This window comes from Oncorhynchus keta, unplaced genomic scaffold, assembly GCF_023373465.1.
Source record: "Oncorhynchus keta strain PuntledgeMale-10-30-2019 unplaced genomic scaffold, Oket_V2 Un_contig_7552_pilon_pilon, whole genome shotgun sequence".
Taxonomy (NCBI): Eukaryota; Metazoa; Chordata; class Actinopteri; order Salmoniformes; family Salmonidae; genus Oncorhynchus; species Oncorhynchus keta.
The window spans coordinates 20,278-44,628 of record NW_026289530.1 but is presented as its reverse complement, the minus strand read 5'-3'; the positions used below and the strand labels follow the sequence as shown (position 1 = coordinate 44,628).

The 24,351-nt window shown below is 50.2% G+C and overlaps 1 protein-coding gene and 1 pseudogene across 1 annotated transcript; one reads left to right on the top strand and one right to left on the bottom strand.

The window, feature by feature from the left end:
- LOC118381790 (protein FAM53B-like) overlaps window positions 1-21,142 on the bottom strand; it is a 32,149-nt pseudogene extending 11,007 nt beyond the window's left edge.
- Window positions 15,946-17,290, top strand: LOC127926422 (collagen alpha-2(I) chain-like). The gene is made up of 2 exons (XM_052511835.1): window positions 15,946-16,658; window positions 16,767-17,290. Exons 1-2 carry the CDS (start codon window positions 15,974-15,976, stop codon window positions 16,988-16,990), a joined length of 909 nt encoding a protein of 302 aa, XP_052367795.1. The 5' UTR covers window positions 15,946-15,973; the 3' UTR covers window positions 16,991-17,290.
- Window positions 21,143-24,351: the final 3,209 nt, after the last annotated feature.

Sequence of the window (24,351 nt, the reverse complement as noted above, 5' to 3'; positions counted from 1 at the left end):
TAGCCTACAACACAACATGGTAATAGTCAGGGGGGCATATAGCCTACAACACAACATGGTAATAGTCAGGGGGGACATATAGCCTACAACACAACATGGTAATAGTCAGGGGGGACATATAGCCTACAACACAACATGGTAATAGTCAGGGGGGACATATAGCCTACAACACAACATGGTAATAGTCAGGGGGGACATATAGCCTACAACACAACATGGTAATAGTCAGGGGGACATATAGCCTACAACACAACATGGTAATAGTCAGGGGGACATATAGCCTACAACACAACATGGTAATAGTCAGGGGGGGACATATAGCCTACAACACAACATGGTAATAGTCAGGGGGGACATATAGCCTACAACACAACATGGTAATAGTCAGGGGGACATATAGCCTACAACACAACATGGTAATAGTCAGGGGGGGGACATATAGCCTACAACACAACATGGTAATAGTCAGGGGGGACAGCTATAGCCTGGGGTCATGGTAATAGTCAGGGGGACATATAGCCTGCAACACAACATGGTAATAGTCAGGGGGGACTTCCACAACATGGTAATAGTCAGGGGGACATATAGCCTACAACACAACATGGTAATAGTCAGGGGGGACATATAGCCTACAAGCACAACATGGTTAGCAATTCATTGGGAAAATGGCAGCTGGGAGACATATAGCCTGTGGCGGCAACACAACATGGTAATAGGGTTTATTATGGGGATCCCCATTAGTTCCTGCCAACACAACAGGTACTCTTCCTGGGGGATCCCCATTAGCTAAGGCAACAGCAACTTCCTGGGGTCATTATGGACATAGCCTGCCCTAAGGCAACACAACATGGTAATAGTCATGGGGGACATATAGCCTACAACACAACCTGGTAAAGTAGGATCCCCATAAGCCTGAAACAACATGGTAATAGTCAGGGGGGACATGGATCCTAGCATTAGTTCAACAAGGCAACAGCTACTCTTCCTGGGGTTTATTATGGGGATCCCCATATAGCCTGCCAAGGCAACAGCTACTCTTCAAGGGGTTTATTAGGATCCCCATTAGCCTGAAAGGCAGCAGCTACTCTTCCTGGGGTTTATTATGGATCCCCAGGAGCAAGATAGCCTGCAACACAACAGGCTACTCTTCATGGGGGGATCTGGGGGTTTATTATGGATCCCAACATGTAATGAAGGCAGCAGCTACTCACTGGGGTTTATTAGGATCCCGGATTAGCCTGCCAAGGAACTCTTCCTGGGGGGATCCCCATTAGCCTGCATGAGGCAGCTACTCTTCCTGGGGTTTATTATCCCCCACAACATGCTAATAGCTTTTTATGGATCCCCAAACAACATTCAATTCTTCCTGGGGTTTTTAAAATCCCATTAGCTGGAAAGGCAACGCAGCCAAACAGCTACTCAATGAATGGGGTTTAATGGATCCTCATTGTTCTGCCAAGGCAGCAGCTAAACCAGTGGGGTTTAAAACCCAGTCGGTTCCTAACAGCCAAATTCAAGATTGGTTGCCACACAAGACTATCTTCCTGGGGTTTATTATGGATCCTCATTAGTTCCTGCCAAGGCAGCAGCTACTCTTCCTGGGGTTTATTATGGATCCCCATTAGTTCCTGCCGAGGCAGCAGCTACTCTTCCTGGGGTTTATTATGGATCCCCATTAGATGCAAGGCAGCAGCTACTCTTCCTGGGGTTTATTATGGATCCCCATTAGATGCAAGGCAGCAGCTACTCTTCCTGGGGTTTATTATGGATCCCCATTAGATGCAAGGCAGCAGCTACTCTTCCTGGGGTTTATTATGGATCCCCATTAGTTCTGCCAAGGCAGCAGCTACTCTTCCTGGGGTTTATTATGGATCCCCATTAGTTCCTGCCAAGGCAGCAGCTACTCTTCCTGGGGTTTATTATGGATCCCCATTAGTTCCTGCCAAAGAAGCAGCTACTCTTCCTGGGGTTTATTATGGATCCCCATTAGTCCCTGCCAAGGCAGCAGCTACTCTTCCTGGGGTTTATTATGGATCCCCATTAGCTGTCAAGGCAGCAGCTACTCTTCCTGGGGTTTATTATGGATCCCCATTAGATCCTGCCAAGGCAGCAGCTACTCTTCCTGGGGTTTATTATGGATCCTCATTAGTTCCTGTCGAGGCAGCAGCTACTCTTCCTGGGGTTTATTATGGATCCCCATTAGATGCAAGGCAGCAGCTACTCTTCCTGGGGTTTATTATGGATCCCCATTAGATGCAAGGCAGCAGCTACTCTTCCTGGGGTTTATTATGGATCCCCATTAGATCCTGCCAAGGCAGCAGCTACTCTTCCTGGGGTTTATTATGGATCCCCATTAGATCCTGCCAAGGCAGCAGCTACTCTTCCTGGGGTTTATTATGGATCCCCATTAGATCCTGCCAAGGCAGCAGCTACTCTTCCTGGGGTTTATTATGGATCCCCGTTAGTTCCTGGGGTATATTATGGATCGAGGGGGTTAGATCCTGCCCAGGCAGCAGCTACTCTTAATTCCAACTGAATCCATTATTAGGCTAAATTCAGAGCTGTTACTTGGTCTCAGGTAAATCAGAAACATCTCATTCTCAGTAAGCCAGCCACTCCTACAGCCATTATATCCACACTCACCCATGACTCCATAAGAGAAGAGTGCTGTCCCCTGAAGGCTCATGGTCTCTGCCTTGATCTGTGGAAACACAAGACATCACATAAGGAAACACCTGCCTGTGGGTTGGAAAGCCCCTTCGCCAAGTCACCTCACGACTGGGGCTTAACGTTCTGTCACCAAGTCACCTCACGACTGGGGCTTAACGTTCTGTCACCAAGTCACCTCAACACTGGGGCTTAACGTTCTGTCACCAAGTCACCTCAACACTGGGGCTTAACGTTCTGTCACCAAGTCACCTCACGACTGGGGCTTAACGTTCTGTCACCTAGTCACCTCACCTCACCACTGGGGCTTAACGTTCTGTCACCTAGTCACCTCACCTCAACACTGGGGCTTAACGTTCTGTCACCAAGTCACCTCACCTCACACTGGGGCTTAACGTTCTGTCACCTAAGTCACCTCACCTCACACTGGGGCTTAACGTTCTGTCACCTAGTCACCTCACCTCAACACTGGGGCTTAACGTTCTGTCACCAAGTCACCTCAACACTGGGGCTTAACGTTCTGTCACCAAGTCACCTCAACACTGGGGCTTAACGTTCTGTCACCAGTCACCTCACCTCAACACTGGGGCTTAACGTTCTGTCACCTAGTCACCTCAAACACTGGGGCTTAACGTTCTGTCACCAAGTCACCTCAACACTGGGGCTTAACGTTCTGTCACCTAGTCACCTCACCTCACACTGGGGCTTAACGTTCTGTCACCTAGTCACCTCACCTCAACACTGGGGCTTAACGTTCTGTCACCTAGTCACCTCACCTCAACACTGGGGCTTAACGTTCTGTCACCAAGTCACCTCAACACTGGGGCTTAACGTTCTGTCACCAAGTCACCTCAACACTGGGGCTTAACGTTCTGTCACCAAGTCACCTCACCTCACACTGGGGCTTAACGTTCTGTCACCTAGTCACCTCAACACTGGGCTTAACGTTCTGTCACCTAGTCACCTCACCTCAACACTGGGGCTTAACGTTCTGTCACCAAGTCACCTCAACACTGGGGCTTAACGTTCTGTCACCAAGTCACCTCACGACTGGGGCTTAACGTTCTGTCACCAAGTCACCTCACGACTGGGGCTTAACGTTCTGTCACCAAGTCACCTCACCACTGGGGCTTAACGTTCTGTCACCAAGTCACCTCAACACTGGGGCTTAACGTTCTGTCACCAAGTCACCTCAACACTGGGGCTTAACGTTCTGTCACCAAGTCACCTCACCACTGGGGCTTAACGTTCTGTCACCAAGTCACCTCAACACTGGGGCTTAACGTTCTGTCACCAAGTCACCTCAACACTGGGGCTTAACGTTCTGTCACCAAGTCACCTCAACACTGGGGCTTAACGTTCTGTCACCAAGTTACCTCACCACTGGGGCTTAACGTTCTGTCACCAAGTCACCTCACCACTGGGGCTTAACGTTCTGTCACCTAGTCACCTCACCTCAACACTGGGGCTTAACGTTCTGTCACCAAGTCACCTCACCTCACCACTGGGGCTTAACGTTCTGTCACCAAGTCACCTCACACTGGGGCTTAACGTTCTGTCACCAAGTCACCTCACCTCAACACTGGGGCTTAACGTTCTGTCACCAAGTCACCTCAACACTGGGGCTTAACGTTCTGTCACCTAGTCACCTCACCTCAACACTGGGGCTTAACGTTCTGTCACCAGTCACCTCACCTCACACTGGGGCTTAACGTTCTGTCACCAAGTTACCTCAACACTGGGGCTTAACGTTCTGTCACCAAGTCACCTCAACACTGGGGCTTAACGTTCTGTCACCAAGTCACCTCAACACTGGGGCTTAACGTTCTGTCACCAAGTCACCTCACCTCAACACTGGGGCTTAACGTTCTGTCACCAAGTCACCTCAACACTGGGGCTTAACGTTCTGTCACCAAGTCACCTCAACACTGGGGCTTAACGTTCTGTCACCAAGTCACCTCAACACTGGGGCTTAACGTTCTGTCACCAAGTCACCTCACCACTGGGGCTTAACGTTCTGTCACCAAGTCACCTCACCTCAACACTGGGGCTTAACGTTCTGTCACCAAGTCACCTCACCTCAACACTGGGGCTTAACGTTCTGTCACCAAGTCACCTCACGACTGGGGCTTAACGTTCTGTCACCAAGTCACCTCACCAACTGGGCTTAACGTTCTGTCACCAAGTCACCTCACCTCAACACTGGGGCTTAACGTTCTGTCACCTAGTCAATAGTGTCTACCAATGTGTTTGTGTGTGGTGTTTTTGTAGGTCTATGTAAATGTGGCATGAAAGAGGACGTTAGAGACTGCAGCTGTGGAATGGATTCCCCTGGGCACATCTAAAATGGCGTCTTATCCACTACATATTGGCCCATAGGGCTCTGGACCAAAGTCACGTGACTGTATTAGAAATAGGGTGCCCTTTAAAGACACAGTCCTAGTCAGTCCAGTCTCCACTTTAAACTGAGGATCAGTCTCCTGAGACTGGGCATGACGATGACGTTTCCCGTGGACAGAGGACAAACTCATGTCCACATTACAGGGAGAATTTTCACTCTGAACATTTCTCTTCTCCGGTGAGAAAACACGAGTCAGAGTTGACCAGCCTTGTTGTTTCTAAAAGGTTGAGTGATATAGTCCTCTACTGTTGACCAGAACCCTATGGGCCCGGGTCAAAAGTAGTGGACTTTATAGATAACGGCCCTTTTTGTTTTTCAGAAGAGTAATGAATGGAAGGAAACAAGAGTCTTCCTGAATGAGTCTTCCTGAATGGAAACAAACAAGAGTCTTCCTGAATGGAAACAAGCAAGAGTCTTCCTGGATGGAAACAAGCAAGAGGCTTCCTGAATGGAAGGAAGCAAGAAGAGCTTCCGGGATGGAAGGAAGCAAGAGTCTTCCTGGATGGAGAAGGAAGCAAGAGTCTTCCGGGATGGAAGGAAGCAAGGAGGAAGCTTCCGGGATGGAAGGAAGCAAGAGGCTTCCGGGATGGAAGGAAGCAAGAGGCTTCCGGGAATGGAAGGAAGCAAGAGGCTTCAGGAAGGAAGCAAGAGGCTTCCGGGATGGAAGGAAGCAAGAGGCTTCAGGATGGAAGGAAGCAAGAGGCTTCTACTGGGAAGGAACCCTCAAGAGGCTGATAACATGCAAGAGCTTTCACTTCATGGAAGGAAGCAAGAGGCTTCATGGAAGGAAGCAAGAGGCTTCAATGGAAGGAAGCAAGAGGCTTCCGGGATGGAAGGAAGCAAGAGGCTTCGGGATGGAAGGAAGCAAGAGGCTTCCGGGATGGAAAATCAAGAGGCTTCTGGAAGGAACTACATGACACAGCCTTCCTTCAGTCCCTCCTGATAACATGCTGAGCTTTCACCATTCAACCATGATTCAATGTGATAAAAAAGTATCCTTTTAAAATCGACACTGGGCTTGGTGTTTCCTACTGGGCTTGGTGTTTCCTACCGACTGACAGGATGGTTGACATCATACTGACTAAACACAGTACAAACATACAATCACAAAGGAAATATGCAAATAACATATGATATATGCAAATAACAATGATATATGTCATATACAAAGGTGTGTGTAGAACTTCTCACCAGCTCCAAATCGGTCTCTTTGACTTTGGACTTTACATCGTCGACACCCGGCTTCTTTTCCAGTAATTTGTGTGTAAATGATCACCATGGCAACGCCGCTCCACATCTCCACTGCCACACTCTATTCCAGGGCATTTTGGCTGTGAACCTGGTTGGCGATGGAGGCTATCTTGACGATCCTCAGCACCTCCTGGAATGTCTACTTCCTGTCCCTGCTCTGTCGCAGGAGACAAAGGGATTAGAATCCTGTCCGTTTTTGGAGTTCAGGACCTTGTTTCTCAACAACCCTCAACCCTGACCTCGTGACCCAGCTGAACTGTGGTGCGGTCAGTAAGAATCCCTGAAGGTGCTTCCTCTCATAAGCCTGATCTAAGATCTGTTTGCAATGGAAATGACAGTGATCAGAGGACTGCACAGAGGGGTCAGGGGAGGAGGAGGGCTACACAGAGGGGTCAGGGGAGGAGGAGGGCTACACAGAGGGGTCAGGGAGGAGGACTGCACAGAGGGGTTGGGGAAGAGGAGGGCTACACAGAATGACAGGAACTAACAGAGGGCAGAGGAGAGGAGGGGGTGCACAGAGGGGAGAGGAGGGGGAGGACTGCACAGAGGGGGTCAGAGGAGGAGGGAGAGGACTGCAGAGAGGGGACTCAGAGGGTCAGGAGGAGGAGGACTGCACAGAGGGGTCAGAGGAGGAGGACTGCACAGAGGGGTCAGAGGAGGAGGACTGCACAGAGGGGTCAGAGGAGGAGGACTGCACAGAGGGTTGGGTGAATAGAGGGTCAGATGAATGACAGAACAACTGAGGCGCTGGGAGAGAGGGGGTAGAGAGCAGGGAGAGAGGGGGTAGAGAGCAGGGAGAGAGGGGGTAGAGAGCAGGGAGAGAGGGGGTAGAGAGCAGGGAGAGAAAAGGGGTTTTGATAGAGAGCAGGGAGAGAGGGGGTAGAGAGCAGGGAGAGAGGGGAGAGAGCAGGGAGATAGGGGGTAGAGAGCAGGGAGACTGCAGGGGGTAGAGAGGGGTGACCGCTGTTGTCTGTGGAACAAAAGGCAAGTTGTTTTGATCATACAGAACAGACTGCAGGGGACACAATACCGAGCTGACAAGACTAGGAGAAAGTCAGAATATAAACTCACAGCAACAAGACTGCAGGGGCCGACTGACCATGGTGACCGTGTGATCTCCATCACTAGGCCTAACAGTGATCACATCAAGTCACAGCAACAAGACTGCAGGGGGCCGACTGACCATGGTGACCGTGTGATCTCCATCACTAGGCCTAACAGTGATCACATCAAGTCACAGCAACTTGAGACAGGACGTCACACCATTTCCTGGTTGATAACAGTCTACTAGGTTGCCAAATTGGGCTCCCGATTGATGCAGTGGACTGCATCACAGACCGGGCCGTGATCGGCCCATGCGTCGTCCGGGTTGGGGAGTGTACCATCTAAACCGCTGGGAAATATCTTGTCAAATAAACAAAAATATTATATTTTTCATCTGTTTGAAACTGGAGTAAAAAACCGAAAGAGTGCAAAAAAAAAAAAAAAAGGAAATTTAAGAACGTGAAGCCTAGAAATAGTGCACATAGAACAGATCTTAACCGCTTCTTAGACTGGCTTTCAATAAGAACGACAGGTCTATAACTCACATTTCTGAGAATTTGATCAGGTCAGATATTTTTATTTTTACATATTGCAGCTTTAAATATTTTAAATGATTTTTTTTTTAAAAAAGCTAAATTGGCTCTGGACTGGACACCAGCTGGTAACATGGGGCCCTCAGTAAGTAGACTGGACACCAGCTGGTAACATGGGGCCCTCAGTAAGTAGACTGGACACCAGCTAGTAACATGGGGCCCTCAGTAAGTAGACTGGACACCAGCTGGTAACATGGGGCCCTCAGTAAGAGACTGGACACCAGCTGGTAACATGGGGCACATTTCAGTAATTTGACAACAGCTGGTAACATAGGCCCTCAGTAAGTAGACTGGACACCAGCTGGTAACATGGGGCCCTCAGTAAGTGACTGGACACCAGCTAGTAACATGGGGCCCTCAGTAAGTAGACTGGACACCAGCTGGTAACATGGGGCCCTCAGTAAGTGGACTGGACACCAGCTGGTAACATGGGGCCCTCAGTAAGTAGACTGGACACCAGCTAGTAACATGGGGCCCTCAGTAAGTAGACTGGACACCAGCTGGTAACATGGGGCCCTCAGTAAGTGGACTGGACACCAGCTGGTAACATGGGGCCCTCAGTAAGTAGACTGGACACCAGCTGGTAACATGGGGCCCTCAGTAAGTGGACTGGACACCAGCTAAACATGGGGCCCTCAGTAAGTAGACTGGACACCAGCTGGTAACATGGGGCCCTCAGTAAGTGGACTGGACACCAGCTGGTAACATGGGGCCCTCAGTAAGTAGACTGGACACCAGCTGGTAACATGGGGCCCTCAGTAAGTAGACTGGACACCAGCTAGTAACATGGGGCCCTCAGTAAGTAGACTGGACACCAGCTGGTAACATGGGGCCCTCAGTAAGTGGACTGGACACCAGCTGGTAACATGGGGCCCTCAGTAAGTGGACTGGACACCAGCTGGTAACATGGGGCCCTCAGTAAGTGGACTGGACACCAGCTGGTAACATGGGGCCCTCAGTAAGTAGACTGGACACCAGCTGGTAACATGGGGCCCTCAGTAAGTGGACTGGACACCAGCTGGTAACATGGGGCCCTCAGTAAGTGGACTGGACACCAGCTGGTAACATGGGGCCCTCAGTAAGTAGACTGGACACCAGCTGGTAACATGGGGCCCTCAGTAAGTAGACTGGACACCAGCTGGTAACATGGGGCCCTCAGTAAGTAAACTGGACACCAGCTGTAACATGGGGCCCTCAGTAAGTGGACTGGACACCAGCTGTAACATGGGGCCCTCAGTAAGTAGACTGGACACCAGCTGGTAACATGGGGCCCTCAGTAAGTGGACTGGACACCAGGTCTGTCTGTCCCAGGAGTCCCTAAACATGCTGCTAGTTCTGTCTTTTTTTATTTTTTTTTATTCACCTTTATTTAACCAGGTAGGCCAGTTGAGAACACCTTTATTTAACCAGGTAGGCTAGTTGAGAACACCTTTATTTAACCAGGTAGGCCAGTTGAGAACACCTTTATTTAACCAGGTCCGCCAGTTGAGAACAAGTTCTCATTTACAACTGCGACCTGGTCAAGATAAAGCAAAGCAGTGCGACACAAACAACAGAGTTACACATGGCGTAAACAAACATACAGTCAATAACGCAATAGAAAAGGTGACGCAAATGAGTGTATGCAAATGAGGTGAGATTAGGGAGGTAAAGGCAATGAATAGGCCGTAGTGGCAAAATAATTACAATTTAGCAATTAAACACTGGAGTGGTCTGCCAGCAGACAGACTGGTTATTTAGTTTTTACAAAGGAACAGGACACATTAATAAACAGGCCTGACAACGTGCCAGTTTTAACCAGCGAGCCTCTCGTCAACGGTAGACGGGGGCGTTAGAAGTGGTCTCTCTGCAGCACTGGGCTTGATGAGCGATGGAGAAGGGAGACCAAGACTTCTTCCTCTGTGGTCACAGTCAGCCTGTCAAACGGCGAAGGCCGTCGCACTGAAAACACCAGAGACACACAACTGGGTCTAGAGGAAACCACAGTGCCAAATGAGGACAGGAGGATGGATATACACAGTGTAGAATGCTCTGAGCTGATAGGAGAGCCGGGTCACTCGCTGTATATAGACTTTTTGTTTTCTACTGTATTATTGACTGTATGCTTGTTTACTCCACGTGTAACTCTGTTGTTGTATGTGTCAAACTGCTTTGCTTCATCTTGACCAGATCGCAGTTATAAATGAGTACTTGTTCTCAACTGGCCTACCTGGTTAAATAAAGGTGTTCTCAACTGGCCTACCTGGTTAAATAAAGGTGAAATATAAACAAAACTCTACTGGTCATTAGTAGGAAGCAGGAACTGGTGACCTGAAGCTGTAAGCAGCTAATCTAATGGACAACTTTTAAAAAGGGATAATGTGAGAATCTGGCTAGTTAGTATTGGCTTTCAAAACCAGCCCTTACTTCCTTCATACTGCACACAGAGACACATACAAACGCTACCCACTAGTTCATCTGACGCTGGGTAAGTGTGCCGCCAGAGCCCCCGGCCGTGTCAGCCAGAGCCCCACCGGCCGTGTCCAGCCAGAGCCCCCCGGCCGTGTCCAGCCAGAGCCCCCCGGCCGTGTCCCGCCAGAGCCCCCCGGCCGTGTCCCGCCAGAGCCCCCGGCCGTGTCCCGCCAGAGCCCCCCGGCCGTGTCCCGCCAGAGCCCCCTGGCCGTGTCCCGCCCTAGAGCCCCCTCCACCGTGTCCCGCCAGAGCCCCCTGGTCCGTCAGTTTCTGTCATCCTCTATGGTCATTGTCAGTGTGAGCCCCCAGATCTGGGACCGTGTTGAGAAGAACCAGTCCTGCCAGATCTACCAGCCCCCTATTGGCTGTGTACCTTTCAGCCAGAGCCCCCGTCCATCTCATGCCCATTGGTTCCCCTAGGCCGTGTCCAGCCAGAAGGAGGATCCCCGTCCATCTCATGCCCATTGGTTCAGCCAGAGCCCCTATTGGTTGTGTCCTTTCAGCCAGAGCCCCCCGTCCATCTCATGTTGGTTCATAGGCCAGAGCCCCTGCTGGTACATTTCGTGTCCGCTGCATTCAGAAGCCCCCCATCCGTGTCCATAGGCCAGAGCCCCCTGATGGTCTATGGTGACATGTGTAGTACAGGAACAGAGGGAACAATGAAATGACTGAGGAAAGAAAACCGGGGACCGGCTCAGACCTCTTTGTTGCTGCATCAGCAAATCAGGATTGTAGCCCTCAGAACCTCTGTACCTGGGTCCTGTAGCCTAAGTCCTAGTGTCTGTAGGATACAGGCCTTGAGTGGCCCTGTTGTAGGATACAGGAAGGCCTGGGGTCAACAACAGAACCTTGACCCTGGGTCAGGTGATGAACAGTCCTGGCCCAAAATCACCCATTTATGCTACTGCTAGCTGGTGATCAAGTAGGCCTGGTCCCAGATCAGTTTCTGTCATCCTGTTGTATGGTCAGAACCTTGTCAGTAAGGCCTGTGAGAATGACCATAGGCCTGGGTCGGTGAGTGTTGTAGGAAAGAACCTTGACAGTATGGGTCTGGGACCAGACTGTGGGTCGGTGCTGTTGTAGGAACAGAACCAGTCATGTTTCCTGACAGTAAGGCCTGGGGTCGGTGAAAGTATCTACCAGCTAACTCTGTTCAGAACTATAAGGCCTGGCTGCTGGTACATTTGACAGTTTCAGTGAACGTGTTGTAGGATGCAGAACCTTGACAGTAAGGCCTGGGTCGGTGAAGTGTTGTGTTGGATACAGGACCTTGACAGTCCATGTTGTAGGATACAGAACCTTGACAGTATGCAGAACCTTGACAGTAAGGCCTGGGTCATTTGTAGGATACAGAACCTGACAGTAAGGCCTGGGTCGGTGAACGTGTTGTAGGATACAGAACCTGACAGTAAGGCCTGGGTCAGGTGAACATGTTGTAGGATACAGGACCTTGACAGTTAGGCCTGGGTCGGTGAACGTGTTGTAGGATACAGGACCTTGACAGTAAGGCCTGGGTAGGATCTGAACGTGTTGTAGGATACAGGACCTTGACAGTAAGGCCTGGGTCGGTGAACGTGTTGTGTTGGATACAGAACCTTGACAGTAAGGCCTGGGTCGGTGAACGTGTTGTAGGATACAGGAAGACAGTAAGGCCTGGGTCGGTGAACGTGGGGATCGACAGTGAACGTGTTGTAGGATACAGGACCTTGACAGTTAGGCCTGGGGTCGGTGAACGTGTTGTAGGATACAGGACCTTGACAGTTAGGCCTGGGGTCGGTGAACGTGTTGTAGGATACAGGACCTTGACAGTAAGGCCTGGGGTCGGTGAACGTGTTGTAGGATACAGAACCTTGACAGTTAGGCCTGGGTCGGTGAACGTGTTGTAGGATACAGGACCTTGACAGTTAGGCCTGGGGTCGGTGAACGTGTTGTAGGATACAGGACCTTGACAGTTAGGCCTGGGTCGGTGAACGTGTTGGATGGACCCTTGACAGTTTGAGGCCTGGGGTCGGTGAACGTGTTGTAGGACACAGAACCTTGACAGTAAGGCCTGGGTCGGTGAACGTGTTGTGTTGGATACAGGACCTTGACAGTTAGGCCTGGGTCGGTGAACGTGTTGTAGGATACAGAACCTTGACAGTTAGGCCTGGGTCGGTGAACGTGTTGTAGGATACAGAACCTTGACAGTAAGGCCTGGGTCGGTGAACGTGTTGTAGGATACAGAACCTTGACAGTAAGGCCTGGGTCGGTGAACGTGTTGTAGGATACAGAACCTTGACAGTTAGGCCTGGGTCGGTGAACGTGTTGTAGGATACAGGACCTTGACAGTTAGGCCTGGGTCGGTGAACGTGTTGTAGGATACAGGACCTTGACAGTTAGGCCTGGGTCGGTGAACGTGTTGTAGGATACAGGACCTTGACAGTAAGGCCTGGGTCGGTGAACGTGTTGTAGGATACAGGACCTTGACAGTTAGGCCTGGGTCGGTGAACGTGTTGTAGGATACAGGACCTTGACAGTAAGGCCTGGGGTCGGTGAACGTGTTGTAGGATACAGGACCTTGACAGTTAGGCCTGGGGTCGGTGAACGTGTTGTAGGATACAGGACCTTGACAGTAAGGCCTGGGGTCGGTGAACGTGTTGTAGGATACAGGACCTTGACAGTAAGGCCTGGGTCGGTGAACGTGTTGTAGGATACAGAACCTTGACAGTTAGGCCTGGGTCGGTGAAAGTGTTTTAGTAAAATTTGTCAAAGCAGGATTTTTGGTGTTTACAGTGCTCTGGAGATAACAGTACATCAATTAGTCCTGTTTGGCAGGCTACAGGCTATATGCTACAGGCTATATGCTACAGGCTATATGCTACATGCTACAGGCTATATGCTACAGGCTATATGCTACAGGCATATATAGGCTTACCAAACCACATTACAGAGAGGAGACGACTAGGCATCGTCTTGGGTTTCCCCGAAGTTGACTTGGGGACACGACACTATAATTCTCCCATTCAAATGCCAGTCTACCATGCCGAAACATCGAGGTTGGCTGCACCCTCACCTTGCAGTGCTGCGAGCTACATTACTGCTTATAAAACTATAAGGACTCTAAGAGGGCTCCAGCTATGCATCAGGGTTTCTAACTTGCTAAGCGGCTAGATGTCAACATCAAGCTTCTTGGTTACAGCAGAGATATTCAACCCCCTTCTGGATCAAGTTCCCCTGTTGCCTAAATTGTTTTGTCAAAAACCCTGAGCCGTGTCTGAGAGACTAGTGGGACACAGTAATGGTTGAGCCGTGTCAGAGACTAGACACAGTAATGGTTGAGGAGACCCTGAGCCGTAGACTAGTGGACACAGTAATGGTTGAGGAGACCCTGAGCCGTGTCAGAGACTAGTGGGACACAGTAATGGTTTCATAAGCATGCAGCTGCCCCAGCCACTTACCATAAACACAAAGACCCACCCAGCAAGCCTATGCATGGCAGCCGAGGCAGAGAGGCCTGCTTTTTAGTGGGTTTACTTTATAAAAAGAAGGCCTACAGCCTGCAACAGCAGCACTGTACGTGGGTTAGGAAACAACAGCACCGTGGATTAAGAAACAGCACCGGGTGGGTTAGGAAACAGCACCGTGGATTAAGAAACAGCACCGGGTGGGTTAGGAAACAACAGCACCGTGGATTAAGAAACAGCACCGGGTGGGTTAGGAAACAACAGCACTGGATTAAGAAACAGCACCGGGTGGGTTAGGAAACAGCACCGTGGATTAAGAAACAGCACCGGGTGGGTCGGGAAGCAACGGCACCGGGTGGGTCGGGAAACACCGGCACCGGGCGGGTCGGGAAACACCGCACCGGGCGGGTCGGAAACACCGGCACCGGGCGGGTCAGGAAGCAACGGGTGGGTCAGGAAGCAACGGGTGGGTCGGGAAGCAACAGCACCGGGTGGGTCGAAGCAACAGCAACAGGTGGGTCGGGAAGCAACAGCACCGTGGATTAAGAAACAGCACCGGGTGGGTTAGGTAACAACAGCACCGTGGATTAAGAAACAGCACCGGGTGGGTTAGGAAACAACAGCACCGTGGATTAAGAAACAGCACCGGGTGGGTTAGGAAACAACAGCACCGTGGATTAAGAAACAGCACCGGGTGGGTCGGGAAGCAACGGCACCGGGTGGGTCGGGAAGCAACGGCAACAGCACCAGGTGGGTCGGGAAGCAACGGCACCGGGCGGGTCGGGAAGCAACGGCACCGGGCGGGTCGGGAAGCAACGGCACCGGGCGGGTCAGGAAGCAACGGCACCGGGCGGGAAGCAACGGCACCGGGCGGGTCGGAAGCAACGGCACAGGGCGGGAAGCAACGGCAACAGCACCAGGTGGGTCGGGAAGCAACGGCACCGGGCGGGTCAGGAAGCAACGGCACCGGGCGGGGGAAGCAACGGCACCGGGCGGGAAGCAACGGCACCGGGAAGCAACGGCACCGGAAGCAACAGCACCAGGCGGGTCGGGAAGCAACAGCACCAGGCGGGAAGCAACGGCACCGGGCGGGAAGCAACGGCACCGGGCGGGAAGGGCACCGGGCGGGTCGGGAAGCAACGGCACCGGGAAGCAACGGCACCGGGAAGCAACAGCACCAGGCGGGTCGGGAAGCAACAGCACCAGGCGGGTCGGGCACCGGGTGGGTCGGGAAGCAACAGCACCGGGTGGGTTAGGAAGCAACAGCACCAGGTGGGTCGGGAAGCACCAGGTGGGTCGGGAAGCAACAGCACCAGGTGGGTCGGCACCAGGTGGGTTAGGAAGCAACAGCACCAGGTGGGTTAGGAAGCAACAGCACCAGGTGGGTCGGGAAGCAACAGCACCAGGTGGGTTAGGAAGCAACAGCACCAGGTGGGTCGGGAAGCAACAGCACCAGGTGGGTCGGGAAGCAACAGCACCAGGTGGGTCGGGAAGCAACAGCACCGGGTGGGTTAGGTGGGGTGGGTTAGGAAGCAACAGCACCAGGTGGGTTGGCGTCTTTACAGGCCTCCATGGTTCAGAAACAAGAGAATGGTGGATGTCTTTCCACCAGCCCTGTCAATGTCTACATGAATATTCATGCCAGTTAAAGTAACAGGGCCAACCTACACTGAAGGTAGGGCAGGCCTATTCATGCCCATTACAGTAACAGGGACAACCTACACTGAAGGTAGGGCAGGCCTATTCATGCCCATTACAGTAACAGGGACAACCTACACTGAAGGTAGGGCAGGCCTATTCATGCCCATTACAGTAACAGGGCCAACCTACACTGCAGGTAGGGCAGGCCTATTCATGCCCATTACAGTAACAGGGCCAACCTACACTGCAGGTAGGGCAGGCCTATTCATGCCCATTACAGTAACAGGGCCAACCTACACTGCAGGTAGGGCAGGCCTATTCATGCCCATTACAGTAACAGGGCCAACCTAACTGCAGGTAGGGCAGGCCTATTCATGCCCATTACAGTAACAGGGCCAACCTACACTGCAGGTAGGGCAGGCCTATTCATGCCCATTACAGTAACAGGGCCAACCTACACTGCAGGTAGGGCAGGCCTATTCATGCCCATTACAGTAACAGGGCCAACCTACACTGCAGGTAGGGCAGGCCTATTCATGCCCATTACAGTAACAGGGCCAACCTACACTGCAGGTAGGGCAGGCCTATTCATGCCCATTACAGTAACAGGGCCAACCTACACTGCAGGTAGGGCAGGCCTATTCATGCCCATTACAGTAACAGGGCCAACCTACACTGCAGGTAGGGCAGGCCTATTCATGCCCATTACAGTAACAGGGCCAACCTACACTGCAGGTAGGGCAGGCCTATTCATGCCCATTACAGTAACAGGGCCAACCTACACTGCAGGTAGGGCAGGCCTATTCATGCCCATTACAGTAACAGGGCCAACCTACACTGCAGGTAGGGCAGGCCTATTCATGCCCATTACAGTAACAGGGCCAACCTACACTGCAGGTAGGGCAGGCCTATTCATGCCCATTACAGTAACAGGGCCAACCTACACTGCAGGTAGGGCAGGCCTATTCATGCCCATTACAGTAACAGGGCCAACCTACACTGCAGGTAGGGCAGGCCTATTCATGCCCATTACAGTAACAGGGCCAACCTACACTGCAGGTAGGGCAGGCCTATTCATGCCCATTAAAGTAACAGGGCCAACCTACACTGCAGGTAGGGCAGGCCTATTCATGCCCATTAAAGTAACAGGGCCAACCTACACTGCAGGTAGGGCAGGCCTATTCATGCCCATTAAAGTAACAGGGCCAACCTACACTGCAGGTAGGGCAGGCCTATTCATGCCCATTACAGTAACAGGGCCAACCTACACTGCAGGTAGGGCAGGCCTATTCATGCCCATTACAGTAACAGGGCCAACCTACACTGCAGGTAGGGCAGGCCTATTCATGCCCATTACAGTAACAGGGACAACCTACACTGCAGGTAGGGCAGGCCTATTCATGCCCATTACAGTAACAGGGCCAACCTACACTGCAGGTAGGGCAGGCCTATTGATAACATGGGAAGGCTGCATCCTAGTCCACTATACCGTCCACTAGTTTGAGCCCCAAAAGTAGTGCACTATAAAAGGGACGAGGGCACCATTTAGGACACAGGCCTTAAGCCTAACATTTTAGAACACGGGCCTTAAGTCTAACATTTTATAAAAGTGACTTGTCGGCATTAGGCCAAATATCTCACCCATGGGAAGATGAGGTACTGTGAGCAGTCTAGAGACACTCCCAAACAACCTTTAAGAAGACAAGTCTAACCGTCATTGACCTATTTAAATAGGTCAGTGACATGGACAATAACCCGCTAGTCATCTCAACGTTCAGTTCCTGCTGTCTCAGCTAAAAACAGAGCCTTGTGACTAACAATTAGACCACAACTGACAACATATTCTACCATCCAGCTGTGATAAAGATCAAGAGGTGTAAGACCACATGTTAACGTACGCCTCAAACGCCTGACAGTTTACCACGACCCCCCCCCTCTCTGGCTCCTGTTTACCATGCAGTCAGCTAGATGGCTTGGTAGTTAGCAGTCAGCTAGATGGCAGTTAGCAGTCAGCTAGATGGCTTGGTAGTTAGCAGTCAGCTAGATGGCTTGGTAGTTAGCAGTCAGCTAGATGGCTTGGTAGTTAGCAGTCAGCTAGATGGCTTGGTAGTTAGCAGCACAGTCAGCTAGATGGCTTGGTAGTTAGCAGTCAGCTAGATGGCTTGGTAGTTAGCAGTCAGCTAGATGGCTTGGTAGTTAGCAGTCAGCTAGATGGCAGTTAGCAGTCAGCTAGATGGCTTGGTAGTTAGCAGCACAGTCAGCTAGATGGCTTGGTAGTTAGCAGCACAGTCAGCTAGATGGCTTGGTAGTTAGCAGCACAGTCAGCTAGATGGCTTGGTAGTTAGCAGCACAGTCAGCTAGATGGCTTGGTAGTTAGCAGCACAGTCAGCTAGATGGCTTGGTAGTTAGCAGCACAGTCAGCTAGATGGCTTGGTAGTTAGCAGCACAGTCAGCTAGATGGCACACAGTCAGCTAGATGGCTTGGTAGTTAGCAGCACAGTCAGCTAGATGGCTTGGTAGTTAGCAGCACAGTCAGCTAGATGGCTTGGTAGTTAGCAGCACAGTCAGCTAGATGGCTTGGTAGTTAGCAGCACAGTCAGCTAGATGGCTTGGTAGTTAGCAGCACAGTCAGCTAGATGGCTTGGTAGTTAGCAGCACAGTCAGCTAGATGGCTTGGTAGTTAGCAGCACAGTCAGCTAGATGGCTTGGCAGTTAGCAGCACAGTCAGCTAGATGGCTTGGTAGTTAGCAGCACAGTCAGCTAGATGGCTTGGTAGTTAGCAGCACAGTCAGCTAGATGGCTTGGTAGTTAGCAGCACAGTCAGCTAGATGGCTAAGCACACAGTCAGCTAGATGGCTTGGTAGTTAGCAGCACAGTCAGCTAGATGGCTTGGTAGTTAGCAGCACAGTCAGCTAGATGGCTTGGTAGTTAGCAGCACAGTCAGCTAGATGGCTTGGTAGTTAGCAGCACAGTCAGCTAGATGGCTTGGTAGTTAGCAGCACAGTCAGCTAGATGGCTTGGTAGTTAGCAGCACAGTCAGCTAGATGGCTTGGTAGTTAGCAGCACAGTCAGCTAGATGGCTTGGTAGTTAGCAGCACAGTCAGCTAGATGGCTTGGTAGTTAGCAGCACAGTCAGCTAGATGGCTTGGTAGTTAGCAGCACAGTCAGCTAGATGGCTTGGTAGTTAGCAGCACAGTCAGCTAGATGGCTTGGTAGTTAGCAGCACAGTCAGCTAGATGGCTTGGTAGTTAGCAGCACAGTCAGCTAGATGGCTTGGTAGTTAGCAGCACAGTCAGCTAGATGGCTTGGTAGTTAGCAGCACAGTCAGCTAGATGGCTTGGTAGTTAGCAGCACAGTCAGCTAGATGGCTTGGTAGTTAGCAGCACAGTCAGCTAGATGGCTTGGTAGTTAGCAGCACAGTCAGCTAGATGGCTTGGTAGTTAGCAGCACAGTCAGCTAGATGGCTTGGTAGTTAGCAGCACAGTCAGCTAGATGGCTTGGTAGTTAGCAGCACAGTCAGCTAGATGGCTTGGTAGTTAGCAGCACAGTCAGCTAGATGGCTTGGTAGTTAGCAGCACAGTCAGCTAGATGGCTTGGTAGTTAGCAGCACAGTCAGCTAGATGGCTTGGTAGTTAGCAGCACAGTCAGCTAGATGGCTTGGTAGTTAGCAGCACAGTCAGCTAGATGGCTTGGTAGTTAGCAGCACAGTCAGCTAGATGGCTTGGTAGTTAGCAGCACAGTCAGCTAGATGGCTTGGTAGTTAGCAGCACAGTCAGCTAGATGGCTTGGTAGTTAGCAGCACAGTCAGCTAGATGGCTTGGTAGTTAGCAGCACAGTCAGCTAGATGGCTTGGTAGTTAGCAGCACAGTCAGCTAGATGGCTTGGTAGTTAGCAGCACAGTCAGCTAGATGGCTTGGTAGTTAGCAGCACAGTCAGCTAGATGGCTTGGTAGTTAGCAGCACAGTCAGCTAGATGGCTTGGTAGTTAGCAGCACAGTCAGCTAGATGGCTTGGTAGTTAGCAGCACAGTCAGCTAGATGGCTTGGTAGTTAGCAGCACAGTCAGCTAGATGGCTTGGTAGTTAGCAGCACAGTCAGCTAGATGGCTTGGTAGTTAGCAGCACAGTCAGCTAGATGGCTTGGTAGTTAGCAGCACAGTCAGCTAGATGGCTTGGTAGTTAGCAGCACAGTCAGCTAGATGGCTTGGTAGTTAGCAGCACAGTCAGCTAGATGGCTTGGTAGTTAGCAGCACAGTCAGCTAGATGGCTTGGTAGTTAGCAGCACAGTCAGCTAGATGGCTTGGTAGTTAGCAGCACAGTCAGCTAGATGGCTTGGTAGTTAGCAGCACAGTCAGCTAGATGGCTTGGTAGTTAGCAGCACAGTCAGCTAGATGGCTTGGTAGTTAGCAGCACAGTCAGCTAGATGGCTTGGTAGTTAGCAGCACAGTCAGCTAGATGGCTTGGTAGTTAGCAGCACAGTCAGCTAGATGGCTTGGTAGTTAGCAGCACAGTCAGCTAGATGGCTTGGTAGTTAGCAGCACAGTCAGCTAGATGGCTTGGTAGTTAGCAGCACAGTCAGCTAGATGGCTTGGTAGTTAGCAGCACAGTCAGCTAGATGGCTTGGTAGTTAGCAGCACAGTCAGCTAGATGGCTTGGTAGTTAGCAGCACAGTCAGCTAGATGGCTTGGTAGTTAGCAGCACAGTCAGCTAGATGGCTTGGTAGTTAGCAGCACAGTCAGCTAGATGGCTTGGTAGTTAGCAGCACAGTCAGCTAGATGGCTTGGTAGTTAGCAGCACAGTCAGCTAGATGGCTTGGTAGTTAGCAGCACAGTCAGCTAGATGGCTTGGTAGTTAGCAGCACAGTCAGCTAGATGGCTTGGTAGTTAGCAGCACAGTCAGCTAGATGGCTTGGTAGTTAGCAGCACAGTCAGCTAGATGGCTTGGTAGTTAGCAGCACAGTCAGCTAGATGGCTTGGTAGTTAGCAGCACAGTCAGCTAGATGGCTTGGTAGTTAGCAGCACAGTCAGCTAGATGGCTTGGTAGTTAGCAGCACAGTCAGCTAGATGGCTTGGTAGTTAGCAGCACAGTCAGCTAGATGGCTTGGTAGTTAGCAGCACAGTCAGCTAGATGGCTTGGTAGTTAGCAGCACAGTCAGCTAGATGGCTTGGTAGTTAGCAGCACAGTCAGCTAGATGGCTTGGTAGTTAGCAGCACAGTCAGCTAGATGGCTTGGTAGTTAGCAGCACAGTCAGCTAGATGGCTTGGTAGTTAGCAGCACAGTCAGCTAGATGGCTTGGTAGTTAGCAGCACAGTCAGCTAGATGGCTTGGTAGTTAGCAGCACAGTCAGCTAGATGGCTTGGTAGTTAGCAGCACAGTCAGCTACCTAGCTTGCTAACCTAGAATCTCCTAGCTAAAATGTATAACTATAGTAGCTAAACAGTGTTACAACTCACGAGAATCAAGCTGCACATCTCGATGGGTCCCAATGTCTGTCTGACTCCCACACCAACTTACAGTTCAAAATGCAGAATCATCTTCCAAGTTTTTTTGTTGTTGCAAAAAACATAGTGCTGCAACAACAAACAAACTAACAAACAAAAACAAGACAAAGCATTGAGTTCAAACTTCCCGTGCTGCATGGACACACACACACACACACACACACACACACACACACACACACACAGGAACTGAACTCTCACAACTACTTTGAGCCAGTGTCTGAATTTATACGCTGTGACGACACGCACTTTGGAGCGAACCATTTACGAGTCGTAGGGGTGGTAGGGTTTACTCATTAAATATCATGATATCAAGGCTGTCGCGTATTTAGATATACCTTATGTAGTTATGACTGTTTTGATACGGTCAATAATCAAAAGTATGTAAAGATAGTGAGAGATACTGTATCAGACTTTACCGATCACATAGCGGCCGCCTCACCTCAACGATGGTCTCATCCGCACCGCAGTAATCGAAAGCACATAAAAAAAAAAATCAGATTTAAAGGTTTGTAATAGTTGTTGACTGACCGTAAACAACTTTGTGAAAAAGTAGGTCATATGTACAAGGATTACACAATGCACATGTATGTAAACCACGATAAAGGAGTAATAGTTAGTTATATTGCCAAAACTACTGAAATGTGTTGGATATTTTATTTGAGTGACTTTCTGAGCAAATAGTCTCACAGTGGAAGTGTTTAAAAAAAAGGTGTTTTCAAATGACCTCAAAGCGTTATGGGTTGGGATGATGTCACGAGAATACCACCAGATATTTGCATAATGTTATGCAGCATGCCTTTGCACACATTGTATATAGACTCCCCTTTTTTTCTACTGTGTTATTGACTTGTTAATTGTTTACTCCATGTGTAACTCTGTGTTGTCTGTTCACACTGCTATGCTTTGTCTTGTCAGGTCGCAGTTGCAAATGAGAACTTAGCCTCCTGGTTAAATAAAGGTGTTCTCAACTAGCCTACCTGGTTAAATAAAGGTGTTCTCAACTAGCCTACCTGGTTAAATAAAGGTGAAATAAAAAAAAATAAAAAAATAAATACAACACTTGTTTTTAGTCCAGGAAAAGTTGCAAATGTGGTCCAATTTATTTGAGGGTTAACTGCATTTCACCACTAGTCATGTTTCATTATTTATCCTTGATTAGAGGAGTACCGGAACGCCAATTCTAAATAATAAAAAAATACTTCTACCCCCAAGCCATAAGACTCTTGAGGACTAATTTGCTTATTCCTGTCTGGTGGTAATGGGGTAACCATAACACATCAGAGTGTTCATACCTTTCTGTGTGGTGGTAGGACTGGTAACACATCAGAGTGTTCATACCTTTCTGTGTGGTGGTAATGGGGTTACCGTGGTAACATATCAGAGTGTTTATACCTTCCTGTGTGGTGGTAATGGGGTTACTGTCATACCTGTGTGGTGGTAATGGGGTTACTATGGTAACATAACACCATGGTAACATATGAGTGTTCATACCTTTCTGTGTGGTGGTAATGGGGTTACCATGGTAACATATCAGAGTGTTCATACCTTTCTGTGTGGTGGTAATGGGGTTACCGTGGTAACACATCAGAGTGTTCATACCTTCCTGTGTGGTGGTAATGGGGTTACCGTGGTAACATGTCAGAGTGTTCATACCTTCCTGTGTGGTGGTCCTGGGGTTACCGTGGTAACATGTCAGCGTGGGCATACCTTCCTCCTGGTGTCCCATGTACAACAGGAGTTCTACACAGGGTGATCCTGGTCCAGAATACACCTGGGTTTCTCCCTCCCCATATTGACTGATCCTGGTCCAGAATACACAGGGTTACTCCCCTGGTCCAGAATACACATATTAACTGATCCTGGTCCAGAATACACAGGGTTTCTCCCTCCCCATATTGACTGATCCTGGTCCAGAATACACAGGGTTTCTCCCTCCCCATATTAACTGATCCTGGTCCAGAATACACAGGGTTTCTCCCTCCCCATATTGACTGATCCTGGTCAGAATACACAGGGTTTCTCCCTCCCCATATTGACTGATCCTGGTCCAGAATACACAGGGTTTCTCCCTCCCCATATTGACTGATCCTGGTCCTGGTCTAGAATACACAGGGTTTCTCCCTCCCCATATTGACTGATCCTGGTCCAGAATACACAGGGTTTCTCCCTCCCCATATTGACTGATCCTGGTCCAGAATACACAGGGTTTCTCCCCTCCCCATATCGACTGATCCTGGTCCAGAATACACAGGGTTTCTCCCTCCTCATATTGACTGATCCTTGTCCAGAATACTGATCCTGGTTCAGAATACAGGGTTTCTCCCCCCAGGGTTTGGTTCTCCAGGTCTCCCATATTGACTGACATCCTGTCTGTTAGAGTGCCAGGTCTCTGTCCATTCAGAGACATCCTCTGTCTGTCAGAGTGCCAGGTCTCTGTCCATTCAGAGACATCAGTATCTGTCTGTCAGAGTCTCTGTCCATTCAGAGACATCTCCCATTCTGTCCATTCAGAGACATCAGTATCTGTCTGTCAGAGTGCCAGTCTCTGTCCATTCAGAGTATTTCACAGGTCTCTGTCTCTGTCCTCTCCATTCAGAGACATCAGTATCTGTCTGTCAGAGTGCCAGGTCTCTCTCCATTCAGAGACATCAGTATCTGTCTGTCAGAGTGCCTGGTCTCTCTCCATTCAGAGACATCAGGGTTTCAGAGTGCCAGGTCTCTCTCCATTCAGAGACATCAGTATCCTGTCTGTCAGAGTGCCAGGTTTCTCCATTCAGAGACATCAGTATCTGTCTGTCAGACTGTCAGAGTGCCAGGTCCAGAATTCAGAGACATCAGTATCTGTCTGTCAGAGTGCCAGGTCTCCCATTCAGAGACATCAGTATCCTGGTCAGAGTGCCAGGTCTCTCTCCATTCCCATCAGTATCATATCTCTGACTGTCAGAGTGCCAGGTCTCTCTGATCCTGGTTCTGCTAAATGGCAGAGACATCAGTATCAAGCAGGTGCTCTCTCCATTCAGAGACATCAGTATCTGTCTGTCAGAGTGCCAGGTCTCTCTGTCCATTCAGAGACATCAGTATCTGTCTGTCAGAGTGCCAGGTCTCTCTCCATTCAGAGACATCAGTATCTGTCTGTCAGAGTGCCAGGTCTCTCTGTCCATTCAGAGACTCTGTCCATTCAGTATCTGTCTGTCAGAGTGCCAGGTCTCTCTCCATTCAGAGACATCAGTATCTGCCTCTGTCAGAGTGCCAGGTCTCTCTCCATTCAGAGACATCAGTATCTGTCTGTCAGAGTGCCAGGTCTCTGTCCATTCAGAGACATCAGTATCTGTCTGTCAGAGTGCCAGGTCTCTCTCCAT